Source organism: Zonotrichia leucophrys, chromosome 2, assembly GCF_028769735.1.
Source record: "Zonotrichia leucophrys gambelii isolate GWCS_2022_RI chromosome 2, RI_Zleu_2.0, whole genome shotgun sequence".
NCBI classification, from domain to species: Eukaryota; Metazoa; Chordata; class Aves; order Passeriformes; family Passerellidae; genus Zonotrichia; species Zonotrichia leucophrys.
The window spans coordinates 100,123,733-100,150,228 of NC_088171.1; the positions used below are offsets into that span (position 1 = coordinate 100,123,733).

Below are 26,496 nucleotides of genomic sequence, written 5' to 3' on the forward strand. Positions count from 1 at the left end.
TAACATCAGTGAAATTTATTTTCTTTACACATTATCTAAGATGCTTGTCTAAAGGGGACATGGTTTGAAACCTGTGTTCTACACTGCAGCAAATTTATTTTGCTGGAGGAGCACCACCAGCCCTGAATACTCAGGGCCAGCTGACTGATCACCTACATTGTTATAGCCTATGAAAAGTGACAGGTATTCACAGTGAGAGATGCACCTGATTACAAACAAAAGCCATGTGCATCTTTCCTGCTGGTAATTAAACAAGCCAGTATTTTTTTTTAGGGAGAGGGGAGGTTAAAAAAAAAAGGAGAGGTTTGCAACATAATGATGCCCATCAACAACTAGCAAATCTTCAACTGGTACAAAAGGTAATTTCTTCAGGAATATCCAAATCTGCTGGAAGTAAGTCAAGACCATTTCCTATTGAAAGAGCTGAAAGGTTCCACAGGATAGCAGCATCATTCTCATTAGCTGCAAAGCCCTGAACAGAAAGGAGGAGTGTGACCATTTGAAATGCCACGAGGTGGGTGGTGAGGCTGAGGCACTGGAGTGGAATGCAGGCCACTGTGACTGTTCTCCAGGAGACGATTCACTCTTCTCTGGGAAAGACTGGGAGTTGAGCTTTAGATCACACTGTGGCTCTACAGTTTCTCAAAGCAAACGGTTTATTCTGGCTCGATGAGCTCAGTTTTGAAACCAAGAACAAAAAAACAATCTGAAATTTAGTAGGAGATGTGGAGCATGAGCTATCCAAGAACTAGAACAGCAATCTCCATCATCAAACACAGGTTTCTTACAGAGCCCCTATCTGAATAAAGATGGCCCTGGCCCAACCAGCCTTAGTCATACCAATTTCTTTATACCTTTGTTATCTTGGACGACAAAAAAGAACATTCTAACTCTTAGTAAAATATCAAAGAAAGGAAGATTGTTTTGGAGGACTGTGCTGCTAAGAACACAATAACATCACCATCAGCCCCCACACATTTGTTATTGCATTCAGCACAAGTGCTGGATTAACATCTGCACTGTAAAAATTAAGCCCATTAGCTCCTTCAGCTTGTTAGCATATTTTAATACTGTGATCACAGCTTTCTATTTCTATCAAGGTGCTACTAGGTGTCAGACTCAGTATTCACATAATGCATCACTATTGTCTCTGCCCCCCCAGATCCCTCATGTGTTTTGGTTTCATGAAACTATTACACAGTGATACTGAACAGAAAGAGAGAAGAAGGAGGAAACTGAGAAGGAAGGAAGAAACTATCAGTGTAGCAATACTGCTGGAAAGATAAGCAGACCTGTGATCTTATCAGGTATGGTTGGACAATGCTGTGTTCGATAAATCTCTAGCACCTTAGACTGCATTGTTAAGTAAGAAAAGTCATCTAACACACACAAAACACAATTGATTTAGCAACTCACTGTCCTGATCTGTTTTCTGTTAGCTCCTAACAGTAACTCAGTATAAAGAATTGGTTCCACTGTCTCATTTATGGTCTAAATAAAATGTGAAATCCTCTTTTAGTCATGATTTTAAGCCTTGAACTGTAATTAAAAGAACAGTTGTTTTTAAACAAAGATAGAAATACCAATTTGTGTTTTTGTAGAAGCCGATTATAGATATTTCTTATGTAGCTGGTATTTTTCTTAACTCTAACTAGTCTGTATTCACTCCTTAGGTTTGCACACAACCTACATGTATAGAAAACAAAAATAAGCCCAAGCCTGCTCTAAGATACACGTGTACACCCACGGTATCTGATGCCTGTGTGCTACACAGTCACAGGTGACAACTGTGTTTTCTACGTGCAGCAGGCTTCGTGAGTGCATTTGTTTTCTTAAACAGCCAAGACAAATTTAAGCCTGCAAGATGAACTTGGTTCACCATTAACTATAAAGCTGACACACAGTCCACAAATCCTGACTAAAAAAACCCACAACATCCCTCAGAAAAAAAACAGTAAACTTGGAGAAACAAAAAGTCCATTTTCCTCACAAAATAAGTGAAAATACCTAGGCAAATAGACCCAGCTGACATGAATTCAGCACCTTCTAGCTCGTGTCCTACATTCAGAATGCCTCAATATGAAAAGTATGCTCTGCATACAGAAGAAGCCAACGGTGCCCACACATCTACTGGTTAGTGAAGGGTTGGTGGATCTTTGCTTATTCTCACACTTCAGAAATGAGGTGTTTTCTCTTTACCCCAGTTCTGCCCTTTCTAAATGCTAAATTCTCTCCAGAGGACATAAACCCCATGCTCTTCATGCAAAGCAGTGAAGCATTTCTCCAAGGAATCAGGTTTATACTGGGAAAAGCAGAACTCTTTATCTAATTTGCTTTTACTCTTTCACTTAGCATCTGCAATGGCTAGTTCTAGGTTTGATGGTGAGCTAGAGAGGCCTTTGATCTGACCCAGGAGAGCTGTTCCTATGTAGTCATTTAACTAGCTAGCATCATTTCAGTAAAGCGCTATGACTTAAGCCAAGCTGCACTTGGATAACCAAGTAATATACCAAAATGGCATATTACATTGTACTAGCAAGGGTTCAGTCCAAAATAGCCCAAGCCCATGGATGGTCTCAAGAGATCCAGTCTGGTACTTCACTCTTCTCTTTCATTTTTCTATTACAAAGGATGACAAATAATGAGATTTTCAGAGTTATGGAAAAGGGGGAAAGCAACTGTTAGTTGTTAATTCCCAAACTCTTTTGTGTTCAGGGAAAGGTCTATTAGCATGTACTTTAGAGGGGCAGGGACTAAGGTACAGAAACCTTAAACCATTCTAGGATAAGCCACAACTGAATAGAGCCACTTGTATCTCCCTCTGCTTTTGTGCAGGCAGAAGAGTCTGCGGAGCTGAGCTGAGAACAGAATCAAGGACATGACACCAGCCAAAGCAAAGTGCATGTTTCTCAGAGCTCATGTTTCTCAGAGCTCAGCAGACCCAGACCAGTCTCCAACCCAACCTCTGTGTGCCTGCACTAACACTTGCACAGGAGAAAGTGAGGGAGCAACCACAGGAGGCAACAGTGGCTGGTGCCACTTTCAAGCACTTGCAAAACTGTGGAGAGCACAAAGATTTCTCAGGCTTTCCAGTCTGAGAAAAATAGCTACACACTAATGACCAAAGCAACATGCTTTGGTTAAACACTACATAATATGGAAAAACATAATTTCACTCACAACACAGACCATTTTAGAGATCACTAAAAAGCATGGATTTCTTTGAGCATGATGCTGTTAATTTACATAGAAACTTCAGTCAGAAATATTTCAGTGTGCATGTATTCATACCAGAACTTAGACGTAAACTCCCAATTCACCTTAATCTCTAAAGCTGTTACTTTACAGCAGAAGTAGAAGAATGAGCTTGCTTAGGAAAAGTTAAAGTGGTTAATTTCATCAGGGAGATGAAGAGTTTCTGGAGATAATGGTCAGATACACATCTGGAGAATGAAAAGCAATCAAACATCACAGTCTGCAACATTCTTAGAGAAAGAAGGTAATCTGGTCTAACTTAATGTCCCTTTCTTGTGAGGATTTTTTTAAACATTATTTTTTATTAAACCTTAACAAAACACTTTCAACTATAAGAAAATATAATTTATCTTCATTCTGCCTAAGCACCTGAACAGCATCTAATGCTGTACAGAAGAAATAGGTCCCAGTGGCTCCTCCAGGCTTGTAGTAGCCAAGTGCAAACAGCACAAATGCAGTGCTCCTCCTAAGGAGTATTTACCAGCAATAACCAATGTGACTTGAATGAATCATGGGGAAAACTGGCTGTAAAATTCACACAGCAAGATTTCAGAACTGCATCTAAAACTTACAGAGGTTTAGCTAGGCAAACCTAGCTGTCTAGCGCACAGTACAGTGTGACCCCTGCCAATGAAAATGTAGCAGGGAAGGGCAGCAATGGACAACACTTACTAATGTGGACTGAAAATAAAAGTAACAAAAGTTGCTCAGTCACAACTTAAATGATTTCTGATGTTGTCTTCAAGCACCTACTAGGTATATGTGAAATAATGTCTCAAAATAATTGTCTCAGTTTATTCTCTTTCCAGGGGAGCATCTTGCCTGTGGTATGAGACTGCACTGTGGCTTTCATACTTGAGTTTTACACCCGCATTGATGAGATGTTTATGCTACCATGCCCTTCTGGTGGAGGACCAGTGTGTACAAAGAATGCCCTCAGAGTGTGTGGGAGGTCATTTCCCAGGCTCACAAAGGTCCAGGAGGAGCTCTGGTGACTTTAAGAGCCAAGTGTATCTGTAAGATACAAAGTCCCATCGTGCCTGGCAGTACTGCTCTGAGATTTCCAACCTGAAGCTTAATCACTTTCTAAGAGACATAAAAATCAGTCTTTGAATGAAGATTTTATTACACAGTATACTTTGAGAGCTTACAATTTGCATTTGTAAGAAATCAGTAGCCAAAAAAGGGGACAGGAGAAATCACACCCAACATGATCATTCTGAGAAGTAACATTTAGTAATGGATGAAGTTTCCTAAAAGTTGACAGGAATTGATGGAAGGGTGAATGAAATGTACATAATGAGCAAACACAAACAAATTTAAAGAACATTTTTTTCTACATCTTGATTAAATGTGATACAAATGACTTACATACTTTGAGAATGAACAAAATAGCATTTCAGAGCTACTGAGATTCCCACATTTTTATCTGCACAATATTGTGAGTTTTTCTCTCTCTCTTTAACCATAAATATGGGATTAATGTTCAGCTGTAAACTTTGTGAAATGGAAATTCCTTACCAGGAGCCCAGTTTAGCCCTGTTGATAAGCAGAAGCAAACACCTAATTTTGTACCAGCACATTCCATGGTTGTTATTGGCCACATATGTGTGTGTGTGTCTGACTTGCCCAAGTCACTCACAGTGTCAGGCCTTAGGGGAAGAACAGGTAAACTCCAACATTACTGACTTCCACTGCAGTTTTGTTACAGCATTCATGGGACCAGGATTCTATTTCATTTATTAAAAGCCAGGGAATACAGTATTTTTTTAAAAACAGAATTTTAAGAAAATAATATACAACAGTCACTTTAATGTTTTGCTCTTTTCCAAATTTTCAAGATCATATAATTGCTAACGTTCCATAATGTGCTTTAAAAATATGCAAGGGGGAAAATATTTCAGAACAAAGCACAGAACCTGATTATAGCACTTCAAGAAACAAGACTGCACTATAGGCTGAAAACCAATTGGGTTTTCTAAATAAAAATATCGGTCTAGTATTTAATGACATACACACAGAACTGAAATCCAAAGTACTATTATTTATTTGGCAATCTGAATCCCAGAGAACATCCTGATTTTAAATAAGTTAGCATATGTCTCAAATTGAGTTTTTGTTAAAACTCTGCTGGTCAAAAACTATTTTTTGCTCCATCTACATGAGAAATTTCCTTATCATTAACTGTGCTTGGTGACAGAGAAGGGACAAGTAACAGCACGAGAGATCACTAAATAGCACAAGATGTGCCCCAGGCTGTGGGTCTCACCTGCTTACCCACAGCTTCTCCTTTCCAAAGGCGGCCTCACAAAACCTCATCCCAACAGCCGGGGACACTGGGAGCCCCGGCTAGGGAAACGGATGAATCCTTCTGAGCAAGTGGCCAAATAAAGAAAACGTAAGCAAGGAAGTCAGCATTTTCCAGCGTATACTTTAATCACTTTTGTGGCTAAAGCAGCTGATAAATACAGGTGACCGGCACTCTTTTACAGTGTGTTCTTTATGGCCAGATGCGGACTCCAATGCCCCCCCTCCCGAGATCCACGCTCCCGGCTAGCCCAGCCCGCAGTCCCTGGGCAGACGCGGCCGAAATCAATCCTATCGCACCAACACGCCTCTCCTTTCCCCCCACAGCCCCCCAGCAGCCACGTTTCGGCTGAGGCCGGCACTGAGCGGCCCCCAGGCCGGCGGCAGGCCCAGCCCGGCTCGCTGTCTGCGAGAGGGGAGCACGTCCTGCCTCTCCCCAGTCACTTAAGCCGGCGTCTCACTGCTTGTCCTTAGAGACCACAGCTCCACTCAGGCAGAGAGCGTCTAGACAGTATTCATGATCCATCTGTCTGGCACAGCCAGGCTGATGACAAACTCTATTAGAGCCGAAACAATTTTTTTTTTTTCCTGCTCTTCCCTCCTCCCATCTCCCTTTTCCTCCGAGAAGCAGTAATCTGACACTGAAAATTACTATCATTGTTGCAATGCTCAAAATAGCAGTGCCAGACTTTCATTAACATCAACGCTAGACTGCTAAATATTTAAAGAAATGGATAAATTTCACCTGAAGTGGGACAGCCCGGCACACATGAAAGCAGAAGCACAATCAAAATGTAAATCTAAGCAGTTGTTTTTATCTGCGCAAATTCGGTGTCACAGTCAGAGGGGGATGCCAAAGGTCTCTTTAAACAAAATATTTTCCTTTGATTGAGCTTTTTGTTTTTAAAACAGAATCATTCTCCAACCCCCTGCAGATCCCTACAAAGCTCAGAGCTGACAGCAGTAGGTGGGGGTGGTGAAAGGGAGAGCTATATATTTGATTTGTTTGGGTTTTTTTACCTTGCAGAGGAAAATGAACTCCTACAGCAAACTCTTCTATGCCAAAACAGCCATGACACATCACCTCCATCAATGCTGACAACTTGAAATTTGATGTAGACATAATTTGCACATGACAAGAAGGATTTGTTCTCACTTATTTTATTCTTCTGTAAATTCTCAAGCATGTCAATATTTGTGTTTGATATACCCACAAACACATACAGATCACAGCAAAGACAACTACCGGCACTGTTTTCCACCAAACAACTAAAAACCCTAAAATCTCCACCACCACAACCCTTCTCAATAAGACACGACTTGGATACTGCAGCCTGCAGACAACAGACTACACTTCCCATTTCAAAATCTAATTTACTTTTAGCAGGACAAGGCAGGCTGATCATTTGTTGTGAAACAAAGGGAAATGCTCAAACAAATGAACTGCGTCCTTCTAGATGTAGGCACATTGTTTCAGTTCTTTGGAGTCCAAATTCTCCAGGTCACATGGAGTGGCAAGCTGCTGCCAAGGCCAAGTTTGCAATGTTTAAAATCCTACTCTTTGCCTCATTTTTCCTGTCATGGCTTTGTGCTGTTAAATACACCCTTGACCTCCAAGCAGTCTTAAAAGAACAGTCATCTCCATTATCTCAATCAATAAGCCTTTACAGCTGATGAAAACAAAAACAAGTAGCCCCACTGAAAGCTGCCACGGGTTCTGCACAAGGCGAGCTGCAGGGAGAGATGTAGCAGCACTGGGTGTCCTCACGGAGGAGCGAAGGTGTGCTTCAACATGCATCACCAAACCTGCATCCTGGGGTAAATCAAGCAAGCTGTTACCTTAACATGTTCAGCTTAAATGCCTTAGCATGTATTTTGATCAACTTGCTGGATTGCAGCTTGTGCCATCTAAAATCAGACTCTAACACACCTTGGATTTTCCCAGCTGTCCTCCAATTTCTCTGTGCTATACAGAGTGAATCGCCCACACAGCAGCAAAAGGCTGCCCTACCTGTAAGTCAGCAAAGGAAAATTAAGACAACCAAAGGGCTTCAGAGATGCACTTTTTGTTTTCCTTCGCACATGTGAGACACTGAGTTCAGCAGCAACATTTTTACAAGGGCATGTTGTGATAGGACAAGGGGGAATGGCCTGAAGGAGAACAGGTTTTAGATTAGGTAGCAGGAAGAAGTCCTGGACTGTGAGAGTGGTAAGACACTGGAAAAGGTTGCCCAGAGAAGCTGTGAGTGCTCCTGTCCTTAGGAGTCTTCAAGTCCAGGTTGGATGGGGTTTTAAAGCAACCTGTTCTAGCAGAAGGTGTCCCTTCCATGGCAAGAGGGTTGGAACTAGATGATCTTTAGGGTCCCTTCCAACCCAAATCATTCTGTGATTTAAAAGACTAAATTAACAGTGTACTAAATTAGTACACTGGAGCCATATAAGAATGGCAAAGAGAGAGGAACACCAGATCTGGGAGATGTGAACTCCTCTAACAGTAAGATAGCATCTCCTATAATCATGAGATCCAGGGAACAGGTCACCCACAAAAAAAAATCTTTCTATGCCATTGCCCATGCAACTTCAGTAAACTGAACAAGAAGTTCCAACAAGACATTCTGGATTTGGCTGCTGGCAAGAACACAAATGAGAAATGCTTCAGCAGCTGGGAAATATGGGGTACCACTAACACGGCACATACTGCTTAAATAAACTAAAGCAGAACTTTCATATGAAAATTTCTTTATTTAGACATTGGATATTTTTTATATCACAGGAGAACAGAAGGTTTGAATACAGCATGACAAAGGGATTCTTCGAACAAACAGCAGAGGGAAAGGCATACTGCTTGTAGTGACAATATGCTGTAGGTAAAGACAAGGGCAGTCCCAGGGAGAAATAGGATACCCTGCTTGGATGTTAACCAGCACAAACTAATAAGTGGCTCCTTTCAACAGCTTCTTTCCCATTTAAGAACTGCACACAAGCAAGAAGATGCAAGAACAGAGCTTATATGTAACACTAACTAGAAAGAAATACCTGGTGTAACATTCCTCAAGTTTTTTTTTTTGTTAATACTAATTTTCTTCTTATTGAGCTGTGTTACCGTCTTGTTACTAGTGAGAGAGCAATGAATGTATGCACTTCTGTGTTGAAAGGCAGCCTGCTCAGCTGGGACATTTCAAGAGCATACACTCTGTTGTACTCTGGTAGGGATCCCCATTAAAATCATTGAGCAAAAGCATGCACACATTTCTTAATTCAACATGTCATCCCTCTAAGGCCTGGGGACCTCACTTCAGCAAGTATTCTAAAAACATTTTTTCAAAGCTGGAATAAACCAACACAACTGATGTGTCCATAATAATCTTGTTTCCTATTACCAACTGGCACTGATTTCTACCATGCAGTAGTCTGTTTAATAGCCAGAACCTGGTAAATATAATTTAAATAGAGTTTATGGTTGTATTATTTTTCTGTCTGGCTTTGATCTTCTTTTTCTCTTTGTTTCACCATTAGGATCCTGTTTCACTGGGATTTGTTTGTTTTTTTATATTGAAAACCAAAGTCCCTTTATTTAACAGCACTTTTCACACAGTCCCTATTGCAACAAAACAGTACAGACCCTGTCAATATCCCCAAATGCAACAAATAATGAACTGCTCTATCTGCCACCAGGTAAGCAAAAAATAAAACATTTCCAAATCCTCCTAGCAATGCATCCAGTATTTCTTCTACAAACTCCTCATTTCCAATGATGTTGCAAAACCAGCAAATAGGGTTCTTGAAATAATAAGACTGTTTATGTAATTACCCCTCTTGCACTTGGACTCTACTCTGGAGATCTCAAGTAGTAAGCCTGTTGGACACCATATTTTAGAAGCAGTCATAGAAAATGAACAACTCTAACAGATTTAAGGAAACATAATTCATATGAATGAACTTGGGTGGGTTTGTTTGTTGGGGTGTTTTTTAAAACCCATGGATGGGTGGTAACAGCCCTCACAGCTGTAAAAGGCTGACTGGAGGAGAAAGCTGACTGTCTTTCTCCAAGTCCACTGAAAAGTAAGAAAACTGCTGTCAACTTGCACGATTTTCCAGAGACAGGATCATGAAACACACCAACTGCAATTCTCAGGAAAGCAGTAGGGAACCTTCTGCTGAAGGTTTTTCACAGACACATTTTTTTTTGGTTTGGTCACCACAAACTTCATGTCACTGGAGGCTAGGGGGATGACTTGCCAGCTGACCAGGCAGGCCTGTCTTCATGATCTGCAGCAAGACCAGAGGGGATAGATGTGACTTAGGGGAAGAGCAGGAAGTTTGTAGATCCTGGGTCAAGCAAATAACCATTTATAGAGTCCAGAGGGCTTTTGAGGAGAAGGTGCCAAGATGATACTTGATTACTACAAGACTGTCACCAGCACAGAGGGATACTGCAAAACCACTGTTGCCCTCGTTGTCAGACCTCAGGATAAAGAAGAGTTTGGGAGTTTCACCTAAGAGGCTCCACCCAGGAACTCACAGAGTGCCATCATCACACTGCAGCTGTGCAGGGCCACCCCCTGCGATGCCACAGCTGCTGCTCATCACCAAAGCCCTTCCCTCCACCTGCTATCACTGCGAGTTTTGTGGCCACCTTTTGGACAAACAGTTGTGGCTAGCTTCATTTAAGAGAAGAGCTGTACAGTAACCCAGTCAAGAAAAACTCCTCTATTTGAACTTAACAGATATGCTTAAAAGTTTTGCATGAATAAATAATAAAATGTTAACCTTTTTACAACTCAAAAGTCAACCTTATGGGCAAACGTGACATTTTGACTTGGACGCATCCCCAAAGCCTATGTCTTGTCTGGGACTTGGGAAAGAGTTCCACTCAAAACCAAACAAAACAAAAATAAAATGAAATAGCGTAAAAGAATACATAGGTGATTATTATTTCAAAGCCACCGAAATCACTGCAGAGGTACCAAAGTAACAGAAAGTACAAGATTTAAATGATTTAGAGTAGAGCATTTAGGAACATGTTCACTTGGAGGTTAGAGGGTACAGGAGGACAGACATCCAACACCTCACTCCGTCTTCTGTCCTGCTTATAGCCCCATGCATTAATTACAAAAATTACAGACACATGCTGCTCATAATTGCTATTACTGATAACAGCATAACAAAACAGATATTCCTAAGATATAATCACAATCAGAAGTGAAATAGAATACTGAGGGATGTCAGTATGGCCCGAACAAAATTGTCTGGAAAGCAGAAGTAACATAACATACTTCTATTGTACCTGAAAAATGTATCACCCATCCAGAAAGCTGAACTGTAGTTCAAAAATAAATAATTGCACAAGAAACAAAAGCAAAGTTTGATTTCAGTAGACATGACTGAGGACAAAGCACTAAGAAAGCAATTTCTGTGATAAACTCTGTGTGCAATATTTGTGCACTGAAGAACAGTAACTAAAGATATTTTAAATATATCAAAGGTCAGTAACCTACCAAATGATGCTGATCTCAGCACTAATAAAACTAACAGAAATTATGAACAGAAAATTATAATTTTCTTGATAGTCTTATTAGCATATAAAGACTTTTACACAGAGCACAGAATATTTTGTAGAATCTTGAATACAAATATTTAATTATGTTTTCTCAGAGGCCACGTATGATCCATATGATTATAACCACAATATCCATAGCACAAGCTTCCTTGGAATAACTAAAAATTAACACATTTAGAGTCCTGGGGAAAGTGCATCACAAATCCCTGCTAGTTCTGAGAAAAATATTATTTACTTTCTGTCTCATACTCCCTTGATATCATACTGCAGATCAAGATTCCAAAAAGACTGATTTCTGAGGTAGCCAGACATATTTGACATACATGGATGCACACAAGGAGCCAATACTCACAGCTGAAGATGCCTGGAGGTGGATGCTCTGTTACAAGCAGGCAGTTCTCTTCATCACTGTTATCCCCACAGTCATTCTGTTGGTTACAAATCAGTGAACCAAGATACAAGCATTTACCACTGGCGCAGGTGAATTTGCACTCTGAAAGGAAAAAAAAAGAAAAAGAAAAAAAAAAAGAAAAAAAAAGAAAAAATTGTGAGAAAATTGATGCCCACCCTTCTTCAGTGCTAAAATGGCAATCTTTTTCAAGTAGATGCTATAATGGTGGGTGGGTCTCTGGCAATTCAACACCAACACAAACAATTTTGTCCTTACAGTATTGCATGTATAAATATATATGTGACATATTTCTGATCACCAGAATCAAACCACTAGTAAACCAGATTTGCCACTTGGGAAAATTCACCTTTTTCAATAATAAGCAATATTTTTTGCAGCTCATGTTGAGTATAGTTCCCTTTGGACAAAGACTGTGTTTTCATATGTGTTTGTGTGGCACCTTGCATATCTGGGGTAAGACAGCACTATTAATAAAAATAATAATTGTCCCACATTAAAAAAAAAATCTTGCCATCAGCTGTAAGGTATCAGTATAGTTTGTAACCAGGAACAATCCTGTTCAGACACAGACAATTATTCCTTAACTACCTTCCCAAAGCCAATTTGCCAGTCTCCCACCTAATTACAGTCAAGCACTTGGTGTCTGCACATTAAAATCCCACATGCTAGTGTTCTTTATAAGTTAGTAAACTTCTAAAATGCCTATAAGATGTCTGAATGCTAAATGCAGGCATGGTGTAGCTTTTACACTTTGTTTTTACAAAAAAAAAAAAAAAAGGAGAACAGTTTCCCCTAAATATGATTCTGTCACGAGAACAATTCCTACGAGACCAAGTATACTTTATAGCAAGTACTGGAGATGAAATTAGATAATGTTCTCAAAAATATACACACAATTATGAAAAGCTTTCTCACTAGGATTGCTCCAAAGTAGAATACTTGTACAGAACAGAGAACACACTGTATCAAGACAAACTAAAATTTAATGATTACACTACTAGTATGTTGACAAATTCTGGTGATGCCATTCACAAGCAGAGGCAAAGCAGACAGAATTAGAAACTCTCACAGGCAGTTTATTAAAGGAATGCCAGTCCCAGAACCTTGGGCTTCCCTAACACTGCAGTATGGGTTGGCTGATTCTGCTTCAGAGAGATGATTCCTGGTCCTTCCCAGCAAAGAGGCAGAATTTGTTCATCTTCAACAGCATCAGCAAAAGACTTTGCTTTAATCTTAACTTAGTCTGAACTGAGACAACAGGACCTCCAATTCTAAAAGGTCCCTACATCAGTCACCGAGGTGTGACACTTACTCACACATGTCTGTTACATAATGCAAGCACCGCAATAGCAAAGGAGAGGAAAAAGAAACTGAGAAAGGGAGCGAATTCATTCTCATTTTTCATTTGCTTCACAGATAAAAGCAATTTGCAGACTTCACTCTGAACACTTTTCAAGAGTATTAATGATATTTTGGTATACATACCAGCAAGAGCCTACTGCAATAAAAAACTGTATGCATAAATATGTGTAACATATAAAAAGTTACTTAGGAATATAAATAGAAGGTATGAAAAGCAAGGAAAACAAGCCTTTCCTGCAGGGGAAAAAAAACAGATCTATTTTGCTTGGTGGAAGAGTACTTATAAAATAAGTATTTGTCTAAATGAGGTCCTCAAATTTAAGCTTTTTTTCAGTCCAACCCTGCAGTCCCTAACCTATTAATAAAATACTGTACAAACAAATTATTTTCTTCTGTATGTTACTCTGTTCTTCTCTGCAACAACAAAGAACTGAAGAGGCATTGAAGGGCTTAGATTCCTTCTGAGTATAGACTATAAAAAAATCATAGTGAAATGAAGTAAGCCTTTGAAACCCGTGGAACTGAAAAGGTCATTAACAATTACTCCTGGAAAGGAGACTTTAAAAGCCAGGCTCAATATTAGCAACCTGATAATTACAATGCTTTAGGACTCATTTCTGAAGAAACTGGAACAAGAAATGAACAAAGCTATCTTGGAAGGTTAGAAGAGTCATCTTGAAAGGATTCAAACTTCCCAGGTATATTAAAGGAAGAATATCACACAGGGTAAAGTTGGAGTGGTAAAGAACATAATGAATGCTTCTATTAGAAAGAATCAATCACCCTATTGCAGTTAGAATATGTGGCATGCTACTTTGGCTAGCTTTTACTGCTTTCCTGTGCCTTTGTGTTGAGTCCTAATGTAATGCTTTCCATGCTTCCCCCATGGCTGATGTAAAATGCTCAAGCAAGATGTCAAGCCAAAAGCAGTTAAAGCCAAGAGCTCACGGTGTCTGTTTGCCACCAGATTATACAGTTTTCATACAAAAGACTAGACGAAGCATTACATTTTTCATAGCTACATTAAAGTGTTAAAGGTTCTGGGGTTTAACTAACATTATCATAAGAGGACTAACCAGAAGTAAGGATTTGTGATTTAAGGTGAAGTGTGGGGGGGGTTGTCATAGATAACAGACCACACTGAAATTTAGAATCAAAAAATCAAAAAGCAGACTAAATCAACTTTTCCTGTAGAATATTAAGGCTACTTCCTCATTCCCTCACACATGTGAAAATAGCCATTGTGAAGGTGCCTTTTTAAAAAAAAGTGTCATGAGGCCTCTTGTCCCCTTTTTGCGTGCCCACATTGACTGTAACATTGCTCACAATACCACGGGAATTCTGTGTTGATTTGAAAATGGGGCATGTTGTCAAAAATCACATTGCCTTCTGTCTCCTACCAAACCTATTTGCCAAGGAAGCAGTCATCCTCTACTGGCCCTGGCTGGGATGGAGGTAACATTCTTCACAGCAGACCCCTGTGGTGGCTATTTGGATTTGTGATCCAAATAATCAGTGTTGGACAGTGTTGTAGGACAGTGCTGATGTCACAACGATGTTTTGGTTAGTGCTGAGCAGTGCCTGCACATCCATGGGGCTTCCGCTTTTTCTCACTCATGCATCTGCAAAAGTAACACCTAAATCTAACAAAATACAATATCTAATGGAGGACAGAAATTTGCAAAACTTAGTCTGCATAATCACATTCTGTTGAAGTCTGAAATAAATATTCAAAGAAAAAATGTATTGCAGGAATAAGATTAATTAATTAAACAGATTATCCAATGAGAATACAGATATTTCTGACCATAGAATATACTTAGCATCTGGTATTTGCAACTTGTGAACAAAATTTCAGTACTTTAAATTAGTTTGCTTAGTGAATGCATTTAAGCAGTGCTTTTACTAAAACCAGAGAACAACCCTTCCTTGTAAAGCAAAATGGATCAAAGTCAGGTTGAGGGAGGTAGTAGAAAGCAAATATTAGAGTATTTTCAAACTGAAATAAACTTGCAGAGCTCTGTACCAAAACACAAGGAGTGACCTCAAAACACTCCAACCAGGGAATCCAGACCAGTCCAGACTAAACCACTGTGCCTAATGACACACCAGAGAGACCTTTTCAGTACAAAGTCTTGTACTTGGCCTGTCTAGACAAGACAGGGGGGAAAGATCCTGTTCTGACAACGTGCCAGCATGATCCTTCTTTCATGAATAATGTTTCAAAGCTAGACAGTTTCCCTTTTCATTTTCAAGTGGCAATTAGTGAAACATCAGTCGGTTGGTCAGCAAGGCTCTGACTACAGCTAAACCTGAAGTAAGACGACAGCTACTGGAGGTTGAAAAATATCAATCCTTCTTATAATTATGTCTTACTATGTTCATAATTATGTCTGGAGCATACTTTAAAAAAAACTATATGATACAGTGGTTCTTCAATTTAAAATTTTAATAAACATACTTCCAGGTAGAACTTGACTATCTTGAAAAAAAAAGGAATTCTAAGGATACTATTATGAACATTTCCTATTTTTAGAAACTGAATGCAAGTAGTATAAATAAGTATATTGCACACATGTTCAAGGTATATGCTTGAATGCATAAAACTCTCTACAATTACCAATATACTGCATTTCAAATAGTTTCAAATAATTAATTGAAGGTTATGTTTCTGTTGCTACAGCAAAAGATGGATTTGCCTCATGATACAAAAAAACTACCCTGATCTGATTTTTTACTGTGAAATGCAAGATCTGATTTATTGGGTAGGCTTATTTTATACTTTCTGTGCCTAGCCAACAAGATAATTTTATCCTTGCATTCAACTTAATTCTTTTAGACTTCATTTACACTTGACTTCATCCATATGAACAGCATTCCCATTGTTTTGTCATCCCACTTACCGTAGGGCATTTTTAATTATAGCTAAGTGCTGTTTGTTTTTCTAATGTAAGCCCAACCACAGGCCAAGGAAAAAAAAAGCAACAAAGTGTCATATTGAAAAAATATGGTGGTTTAGGCCACTGTTATGATGCATGTCACAGCTGCTTATTTAACGGGTCTGAGATGATTATCTGACCCAGGGGCAGAATTCTCTTCCATCCATTCGCATAAAAACCAAAGAACTCTGTATGCAGCTAGTGACTCCAAACTGTTGTGACCAAACCGTAGTAACGCGCTTCAGAGGCACAAAGTGAAATCCCAAGTGATGGCTGGGACTCCACCAGGGCAGAAAGGCACTCTCCCAAAATCCAGCAGACTGGCAGCTGCCCGGGCAGCTCAGCCAGCAGAGGGTGATCAAATGCCCTACTGAAGTCATGGAAATGGAAGGTAAGGATCTCTTTGCCTCCAGGTGGGTGGATCTAGATCTCCAGAATAAAGGCCTAACTTCTAATTTCTTATATAAAGACACCATTTTAAGTACATCATCATACTTCCTCATACTCCTGCTTATATTGCAGCATGTAAGAGCCTGAAAGAAAATGTGTTTAAAGGGCACCATCACCTATTATAAGGCTAATAAGAGGCAGAAGCAGTAAAATGGGGAGGGTGGGAGGAACCACACTTCACTAGAGATTAAAGAAATATAAACCACAAATACCAGAGTCAGTACAGTAAAACCCTGTTCAGCCTCTCATAAACATCTGTCTGTGTATTATTTTTAATATTGTAGATTGTAGCTTTATAATGGGAAGTAAATCATAAATAGGAGACGTGCACACAAGGAGCATGTTTATTTGGGAAAAAGCTTGGTTAATAAGGAAGATGGCAGGCTGCCATGCAATCTAATAAACCTCCACTGGTGCAGGGAAGGGAGGGATAAATAGGTCTGTACAAAACAAAAAAGCACTTCACAAAAAGAATGCCAAGCAGAACACCAACAGGAATGAAAGAGGATCAGCTTTATGCAGGCTAAGAGCAGAGCTGTAAGGCACAGCCAGAGGCCCGTCCTCAGCGCCCACGGCCTCACGCAGGACAAGGAGCGAGGCTGCTCCCAGAGCCACACAACATGGGGACAGGGACCTGCTCTGCCCAGGGGAGATTACAGCCTTAAAACCAGGCTGATTGAAACAAGATTGTTGTTGGTTCACAACCAGTCTCATTTACTCTTACAGTCCCCCATGCTTGCTTGCTTATCCAGCAATTATCTTTTCATCTACTTCTTAAGGCAAAGCCTGGAGCTATGCCCTTTAACGAGTTACTATTTATGTCAGCAGCTAAAGGAAGCAAGCACAATATTCTTGCACACAGGTAGCGAAATCCACTGCTCAGTTCACCAGTTCAGGGCATTAGGACTTTTCACAAAGCTCACCTTAATTAATAGCCTGAATAAAATTACCCCAGACATCGTGGGGGTAAACAAAAGAGCTCCTTTATTTTGAGATTGGTCAATGAGGCTAGTTTTGCCTGTGATCTTTCTTCACAGCATATGCCTGTCTCTGGTGTGAAAATAAGGAGAAAAATCCCCCCCCGGGGGCCATGGGGGCGTTAAGAGAAGAGTTTTTACCAACACTGGAAACTAAACTCAGGAGAGTCACTGTCACTGAGCCACCATTCTGTCCACGCAGCAATTCTCCACAGCTTCACCTTGGGGACCAGCAGCAGCCCTGAGCATGTCCCCTCAGGAATGAGACAACAGTTCCCATCACAGCACTCATCACTAATGGACAAAGCCTCTCCAAGGTGATCTCAAAGACTGCCAAGCTCACACAAATTGCCAGTTCTGCCAACATACAGAAAAGCCAATAAAGGAAAGGATCTTCTATTGCCACTGTCATAAATGATTTGTTCTATTTATCACTTACCTTCCCATAAAACAGCAAGGCAGTATAAATAAGGAGTTCCATTTTCTGCCCTTCCATCCACTTGCGTTTCCTGGACTGGCAGTGCTCTGCCTGCTTATGCCCACAGAGAACTGAAATGCCAAGACTTCTCAACAGAAGTCGAGAACTGTGTCTCCTTCTCCTCATTCATGTGAAGATCCTTTACATCCTAAAGCCCACTGACACCCTCTCCAGCCACAAGGCTTCTGCAGAAACCTCCTTCCAGCAGCATGTGCCTGGCACTCCCCAGCACAGGGACTGGGGCCAGTGCCAACAGCTCCAGCAAGTGACAGTCTGGGCACTGCCCCAGGGCTCCACCTGGGTCAGAGCCCCCAGACAGAAGGACATGGCACCACCACAGACTCTCATTCCACCTGATGGGAAGAAATGACCTGTGAGGAGGGATGGGTTTCCAGAAGCCATGGGAAGGCCTTGTGTCTGCCCTGACAGACCACACAGGAGCTGCCTGCACTCCTCTACATGCACCAGCAAAGTTTTCCAAGTCAAGTATGGGGAAGGGGGGAAGGAGCATTGGTGACTCAACTAATGACACTCTCATTTTCAGTTGAGAAATTACATGAGGAGACTATTAAAGATACATTAAGCATGTACCTTATAATTTTTGTCAAGCAAAATGTCATTATCATGGGCAAGTGCAGGTAAGAAGGGTATATGTAAATGAGATTTTCTTAACATCTCATCCTCCTTAATCATAATTCAAAGAATTCTTGAATTATGGTAAATATTTTAAAATTATCTTAGTTGGTGTTCATCTTAAGAAATCTTTAATAATCACAAGCAGTGCCACTTACTAGGTTTGTAGAGTACTGCATATGTAGAGGAATATAAAATTAAAGAATCACATTACTGAAGCAGTTTGTTGCTCTTCCTTTGGAATATTGTTTGCTTGACAAACAGCTCAAGACAAGACCATTTTATCAGACAACCTCATAAAACTTTGAACCCACAGAAATACAGACTAAACCATATCCCTTCACAGATGCCTTGTGGACCTTTCACTAAAACCAGGCCCAGATGAAGACACACAACAGTTACTGCAATACCCAAGGATTATCTGGGGTTGGATAATATGGTTTGATTGATGGGGAAAAGAGTTCTCCTTATGTATTTTGTTGTTTAATTAGGTCACATTAAGCCTGTGACCCCTGTAGGGCAGGAGCTGTTTTACGTCAGCTCTTCTAGGAGGTACTGAAGTACAGAACAAATACCATTCTCCTCTGAAATGCTGTAATGCTACTGAATCAAGGAAGGGTCTGAAAACAGACCTGAGAACTGGACTTTTCATAAAAGCAATGCACAATGCAGGCAAGAGTACACTGTGTTACAGGTGGCTGCTCAGATATCAACCTAATACTGATGACAGTACCTTTTTTTTCATATGTCTTCCTCAGCACAAGGTGCAGAAAATCTAAGAGAAAAATCTAAGAGAAATTAATGTATTTACTCTGTGTCAAGATGCAGGACAGTTATGGAGTTTCCACTGTAACAGGAGTTCATATTTCCATGGACAACAGCATTCTTCTTTCATTTCTCAGTGGTATTTGAATTGTGCAAGGCACACTAACATGAGTAATGAGAAGTCTGTTATCACCCAGATCATATTCTCTGATCCACACCTGTGAAGATTTGCATGTTCCTGCAGTAAATACCTTGTCACTGTTAGATTTTGTACTTTAAAAGCAATTTTAACTAAAGTCCAATTATCTAAGAAGTGTCTAACTCAGTTCAATGTGCCTTAGGGTTCACATAAAAATATAAACAAAACAATAGCTAGATTACAGGGAAATTGATAGCTCTCAGTGTTTTGCACCATACAGCATGGACCAAGTTTTTTACAAACTAGTACTGTCTTGTATCAATTCTTACTAAACTCTTCCCTCCTTATTCATCTCTATCTAAAAATGAGTCATACATTCTATTCACCTTAGTATTTTTCCCAGAAGTCCACAGTTTTTTTGGCTAAGCCTTTTAAAGAAAATAAACAAAATAAGTCCTTTCTACCTGTCTTTAATTCTTCCTATTTACCAGTTGCCATGAACACTTCCACTCAGGTATGTACTGTAGTGCAGACTTCCAAGTATATGCATTTCCATACAGTGGAGCTGGTATTCCTTTGTTTTGCCTAATATTTTCCACAATAAATATCTTGGAGAATCCCTCTCATTTTCACTGCATGCAGCAGGTCTGTGATGCTGAGCTGGAAGAATGTCCCTAGCCTACAGAAGTGCCTTTTCTATGCCCCAAGAAATTATCTTCTGCTTTTATGGAAATAAAAACTGTTAAAAAAAAAAAAACAAAACAAACAAGAAAACCCCAAACAAACAAAAAACCAAAAACAAAACAAAAAAATCATTTATCTTCTTATTGTCTGCATCAGGGGAGTTTCTGGCAGCACTCCCCAATAACTCAAAGGCGCAAACACTGTGAGGCTCCAGCAGTACCACTGGCAGAGCAACAGCCCGAGCCATACTGGGACAGCAGGGGAAGAGGCAGATGTGGGGAAGGGGAAGGGAGGTGTGAGCTCTGCTCCCCCTCACTTTGACACAAGATTTCCACTTCACTTCCAGGCACAGCCAAGTTCAGCCATTACTACAACCACCAGGTGCTCCTCTTCCTTCCCCAAGTGCTCCCAACATCAAGTGCACGAAACAGACACAAAGAAGAAATGTGAACAGAGATCCAGTATTTTATGCTTTGACAAGGCCTCATTTAGCAACCTGTTCAGCATAGTTTTAAAAAGATTATTTCAAACTACAATGATGAGATTTTGTTTAAGCATCAGCAACATCTTTGACCACCTAGCAGGTATTTAATCAAGATTATTTAACTACTTCCATGGCCAAAGTGCTTACAAAGCACACTGTGCAGAAAACTCTGATACAGGCATTGCATAGAAATCTCTACCACTTAGATCTTTCTGCTTTTGCAACAGTATCATTTAAAAATGGACAGTGTGTTTAGGACAGTTCATTTCAGGCTGTGTACATGAACAGACTATTAACATGATGCTGGATGGTGTTGACTCTCTCCTTGCACCATGCACTGTCTTGGGTACCTTCATAGCAGAGACAAGCACAGCACATTACTTCCCTTCCCTAATCTACACTCAACTTTGCAGATACACTGAGTGTGTAAGTCAAAAAGTACCTAATAAGTAGACCCAAGCCTAACACAATGCAAAACTTGAATATAAACAGAGGCTCTAGTTCACAAGCTCAGGCCATGACTACACTGCATGTGATAACCAAAAAGAACAAAAATAAAAACAAGCTGGAGAACCCTGTCCCCATAATTGAGTGGTTTTTGCTGGCACTGCTTCCCAGTGACAGCTGGGGGGATATTGGAATATGAATCCCAATATTACCAGGTAGATTGTGCCTGGGCCAGTCTGACCCTTGCTGCTGGGCCAAAGGCGGCAGCTGTGGTGTATCACCCCAGAGACACCTTTAGCTTGCTGGATGTTGCACCTGGGCAGTGAACAAGTCCAGGCTTGGTAGGAACTCCGTTTACCTTAGGAGGGAAGGCTTCAGGCTATGGTGAGGAGGAAGGAGACGGATTCTGCCGGAGGGTCAATATCCAGAGCTTTATTCCATGGTCACAGACACCTGAATCTTGGTAACAGCTCCAACAGAATACTAGGCACATGGTCTGATTGACCTTTTAAGCTCGGCGGAGGGGGACGGAAGGGACAGGTGAACACCAACCAAGTGGGAGGAGGAGGGTCTCAGGGGAGGATGACACCTAGACAGGCCAATGACCTCTGGGCATAGGGGCATCTTTTGAACTTGACCAACCACACGATGGCCTTGCTGGAATGTTAAGCCTGATTGACAGAACTCACTCAGCAAGGGGGCGAGGGGGAAGGGAGAGAGGTATTGGCACACCTGGGGAAGGGACCCGAAGTTTAAAACAGGATATTACAACACACCACAACAGGGGGACATGGCACAGCCTTTCTCCAACATCAGCTGCAGTTCACATCCATCTGCAGCCACTCATCTGGAAAGAGACAGAGAAACTAAGGAGGTTTCTGACAGGTCTGCTTGAGTCAGGGGGACACCTGACCCAAGCTGAGTGTTGGCATGGTGAGGAGGAAAAGACTAGAGTGGGGCACCCAGGGAGGATTGATGGTGCCTGGGTGTCCAGGTGTCACCGTAAGGGCTTGTCTTCACACCTACACAACTGGCTTGGGTGAAGCCACACAGTCCGGAATCCTCTTGACAGAGTTGGCTTTTAGAAGTTAACCATGCTTGTCCCTTTCTAAACACAAGTTTTGCAAAAGAAGCTCAGTCTAGTGCCCACCTGGTATGCACTGAACCAACACACCTGAGAAGTGCCCACCTGCCAAGGCACACATCCAGCTGTGACCTGGGCTTGGAGTACCACTGATGGTTGAGTCTGGCTTTTCTGACAAAATGTGCTTTGCATCTGAGATCCAAGTAGAACTTGATCTACAAACCACACTCCAAAACTCTGACACATTACCTCACGCCTCCGGCTGCTCTGGACATGATTTCTGTCTGTGGTTTATCTTAATACGCTGGACTGGAAACTACTGTGCTTGACATGCAGATCAGTCATGCCAGCCTTGAGACAGCAACGTCTGTCAGAGAGGCAGGGTAGGCAGCCAATAGCAGTAATCATTTCAGACATCTAATTTAAACCTGCCACTGTAGATCTGTCAGAGGCCCCACAGAATTTTTTGGGTGGGGACAAGAGAGGGGCCCAGGATAACTCTCCGGTTACAGCGCAAGCTATCAGTGTATCGATGACAAGTTAAAGCACGTTAAAAATTGTACAAATGATGTGCTGAACACAGAGAACCTCCCAGCCACGAAGGAGAATAAACAGCCAGAGCACTGGAAACTCAAGAGCAACTCATTGTGTTTTAACTCTAGGCAAGGCAGTTTGTAATATTGTACCAGATCATCATTATAATCTGTTCAAAGATGGTGATAATTTTCTGTGTTTTTAGTCAAGATAATTGAACTGAGGTCAGTTTCACAGCACTGTTCCCTCCTCAGAATACTTCAAATAAGAAGCTCATAGTAAAGCAAAAATCCAGTTAATACCACACTGCTCATTTTCTAGCAACAACAAAGGAACAAAGTATTTGTTAGAGCTTCCTAATAACCCTCTAATTTAGGGTCCTTATGTTTAAGAAACTACTGAGACACTAAGAAACACCATCTAAATAGATTCCTTTTCCTTGGCACTAGGAGGTATTTCTTTAAAATATAACATGTCTTACTAGTGAATGTTACACTAACATACAAAAATACTTCTCCAGAGATGAGCCCAGTCTAAAACCCAGGATGTAGACCAAGAATATTTTATAATCTCCAGGCACTGCTTTCAGATAAATGGATATAAAAGGAATGATCTTCAAGAAAGAAAAAAGAAGTCCAACAGTCACCAGTACTAGGCAAAAATAATCTAGCACACAAATCTTTGGAAATCAAGTTCAAAGGTGAGTGAAATTCTACAGCAGTGTAATATAGGGGTCCCTCTAGGGATTTTTTCCTAGTCTAGTTCTCAGATACTGAGAGGTAACAAAGGCTACAATTAAATGAACACTGTGAACACATTAGCACATTCTAATGTTTGTGCATCTAATCTGTTGTTTTTAAGGTCTGAGCTTAGAGGTGGCATCCAGCAAGGAAATATCATCTGCTCTATACAATATTAAACAAAAAACATTCACCTAAAGTACTTCAGCAAAAGCTTAAACAAACCCTTTGTATTTCGCATGCCAGTGGATTAGGAACTACCTAGAAAAGTCGCAGTTGACAACAGTGGGGAAATGATAGTGAAATATGTCTTTTTATACTTCATGAAGTAACTGTCTTTGAGTTGACTGTAAAATATTTAAATGTGCCCTACTGCCTAAAAGACAGAAGCAGTGATGGCAGGACAACACACCCTGATAAAAGGTCATTTAAAAGGGTAGGAAGTCCCCTTCATAATGGATTAGTGTTATAAAATATGTAAGAAAAGTTTCCTTAAATGACCTATGCATTAGGGGATTTTGTGAAGTTCACCTATTTTAAATAGCAGACAAACACTTTAATACTTATTGGTATATGGCAAGCAGTCATCAAAGCCTTCAAAATGGGATTAACTATTTAAAAAAGATGAGCATGTCTGTAACAGATATGCACATATAAGAGTAATAACTTACAGTCTTCAGAGCATATTGCTGTTGTTAAACTCATAGCTGACATGGTAGAATGTTTGAGAGAAGAATATGGTTTAGGTTTAAACATGCTTTCTAGAGTTCCAAATATGACCTCACACACCCAGTGTTATTTTTGTCAAAGCTTAAAAAACTGAATAAAACAATCTTATTCTGCAAGGACATACTAAGCAAATCATTAATAAAAGAAAAATTACATTATCTTGTGAGTAAAACACTAACATTCACATGATGTCACACAGCAGAGTATCTGATTACTCTTCTTGAACGGCAAAATTTTGGCAGAGCTGCTGCTAGCTGAGATGGACTCAGTTTGCTTTGAGGAACACTGCTCCTCAATGTTATTCCTTAGGTTGCAATCTTTGATTTCCATGGCATTTTTTTTTGGGAATACAGATGAGAGTCCTGCTCTTTGAGAGAGTCCTGCTCTTTGAGAACCTTAATGAACTAAATTAGGGCAAACATCCTAAATGTCAGGTATTTGAGAGAACACAAAGGAATAGCTGAAGAAAAGAATTCAGTCTATTTCAGATTTCCAAATAGAACATTAGGATCTTTCAGGGAATCACCAGATTACAGCTTTTTAGAAGCACAGTCCCATTAGACAAAAAATTGGGTAAAAATTAATTCTATTTGATGACATCACTGATGGAAGGAATTCACATATTAACCATTAAAGAAATGGGCAGTGGGTATAGAAAGCTAGGCATCTTTCTAACAGTGTGCTGACGTTAGGTAGCTCTGTCCCATTTTGACATTTTGGGGGCTAATCACATGTATTTTAATGAGAACTCACTTCACTGAATTCCACCCCTAAACGTGTATTTTAAATAACTTGCTCGCTATTTTCTTTGACACTAAAGGTGACCTATATATGTTAAGATTGTGGAAAGATACTGTGAATATATAGAGAGAGATCTAGGAATGTGGAAAAGGAAGACTAAAAAAAGAGAGAGCAATGTTGCCCCTTCTTATTTTTTTAGAACATTAAGTATTTCATTCTCTCATATTACAAGTACCTAGAGATGAGAGAGGACTACTCCTTAAATCACTTTAAAACTCTCTAGATAATATCTTCAACTTTAATGGGGCTTCACATATTTATTTCACTTAAAGCTTATTTATATCACATGCCTAGCAATCAGCAGCCTACATCTTGTCTTTTGCATAAAGATTTCTCCAAGTGTCTTCTAAATATTTTTTCTCTCTCAAGCCATGTATCAACAGTAAAACGAGGAAAGAATAACCTGATTTTTAAAACAATCTTATCAGTGTTCTTTTCTTATAAAATAATTTCCTTTTTCACAACATATAGGCAAGTATCTTGCAAAGAAATAAAATCAAAGAACAAAAAAATCCAATCTTTCCATACGCTTTCCTTACAAAGTTCACCTTTCATGTACCATTATATAAAGAGACCTGTACTTTCACATGAATATATCTAACAGCAAACACAAAGCATAGACATTGTAGGCCAAGGTTTGAAGCAAAATCTGGCCTAAGATGTACTGACCTGGGGATTCCTTTACCAAGTACTCAGCCTGTGAATTATTTCATATTTCTTAAATGCAAGGACAACATAGAGCTCAAAATCTCAGCGCAAAACCATCTTAAAAATGCATTGGCTTGCTTTGTATGGAAATTTCCATGAGTCAATAGGCAACACATTTTTTATTTTAAACACAGTATCAACTGATTTTGAATCCATGTATCAACATATTATATAACCTAGATGTGATTAGGCAACACAGGTTGCAAAAGCACATTCCAAAAACACATGGAATTGTAGCCAGACTGTGCTACAATTTCCCAGCTTCCGTTTTAATACTTGATGTCTGCATATAAAACCAGCAGGCCAAACAAGAAGACTGGCCTGAATTATTTTCATTTGATATTCAGGAGAAAAGAGATTTGCTGGCTGCTGCACAAGGGAGCTGCCTGCAGTACTGCACTATTACATTTGCAAAGCATGCAAGACTCAAGTCCTATAAAGAACATGGAGCAGCAGGAAGAGAATGCATAACTCTGTGTACCAAAAGATCCAGGGGGTAAACTATTATGCTGTCTTAAGTAATAGTTCTAGAAATTTTCCTTTCAGTAAAGTCACAGAAGGTTTTGTAAGATCTTGAAACAAAATCGTCACGATTCTTTTCTTAGCTGCAGTTTTCTCACAGTCTGTATGACACTGGGCAAGCTGCTTGGATCTTCCCAGCATACCTAGAGCTGTAATAACAGTAATAACAATAATAATAATAGTAATAGTAATAATAATAATGATGATGATGATGATGATGATACTACTGCTGCTGTGAAATTATGTAGACATGTAAAAGCTCATGGTGACTGTAAGAAGGAAAATATTGAGGCAAACTGAGCAACATTACCATGTGTTGCAGTGTAAAGAAGATTCTCTATTGATTAATAATTTTAATAATTTTCTAGTTCCATTAGATTTTTAAAATCTCATCAACTATTAAAAAACGTATGTTATCTGCAGATTTTCTCAATGGAAACTGTTTCAGATGGGCCACCCAGACAGCTATAAGACAAGATATAATGC

General features: G+C 40.0%; 1 protein-coding gene across 6 annotated transcripts in view; it reads right to left on the bottom strand.

Annotated features, from left to right (window-relative positions):
* LDLRAD4 (low density lipoprotein receptor class A domain containing 4) overlaps positions 1 to 26,496 on the bottom strand; it is a 298,763-nt gene that overhangs the window by 136,841 nt on the left and 135,426 nt on the right. For all 6 annotated transcript variants that reach the window (XM_064705794.1, XM_064705799.1, XM_064705793.1 and 3 more), the window contains one exon: positions 11,475 to 11,615. In XM_064705794.1, the coding sequence (XP_064561864.1) occupies positions 11,475 to 11,615 (141 nt within the window). The remainder of the gene's footprint in view (positions 1 to 11,474; positions 11,616 to 26,496) is intronic.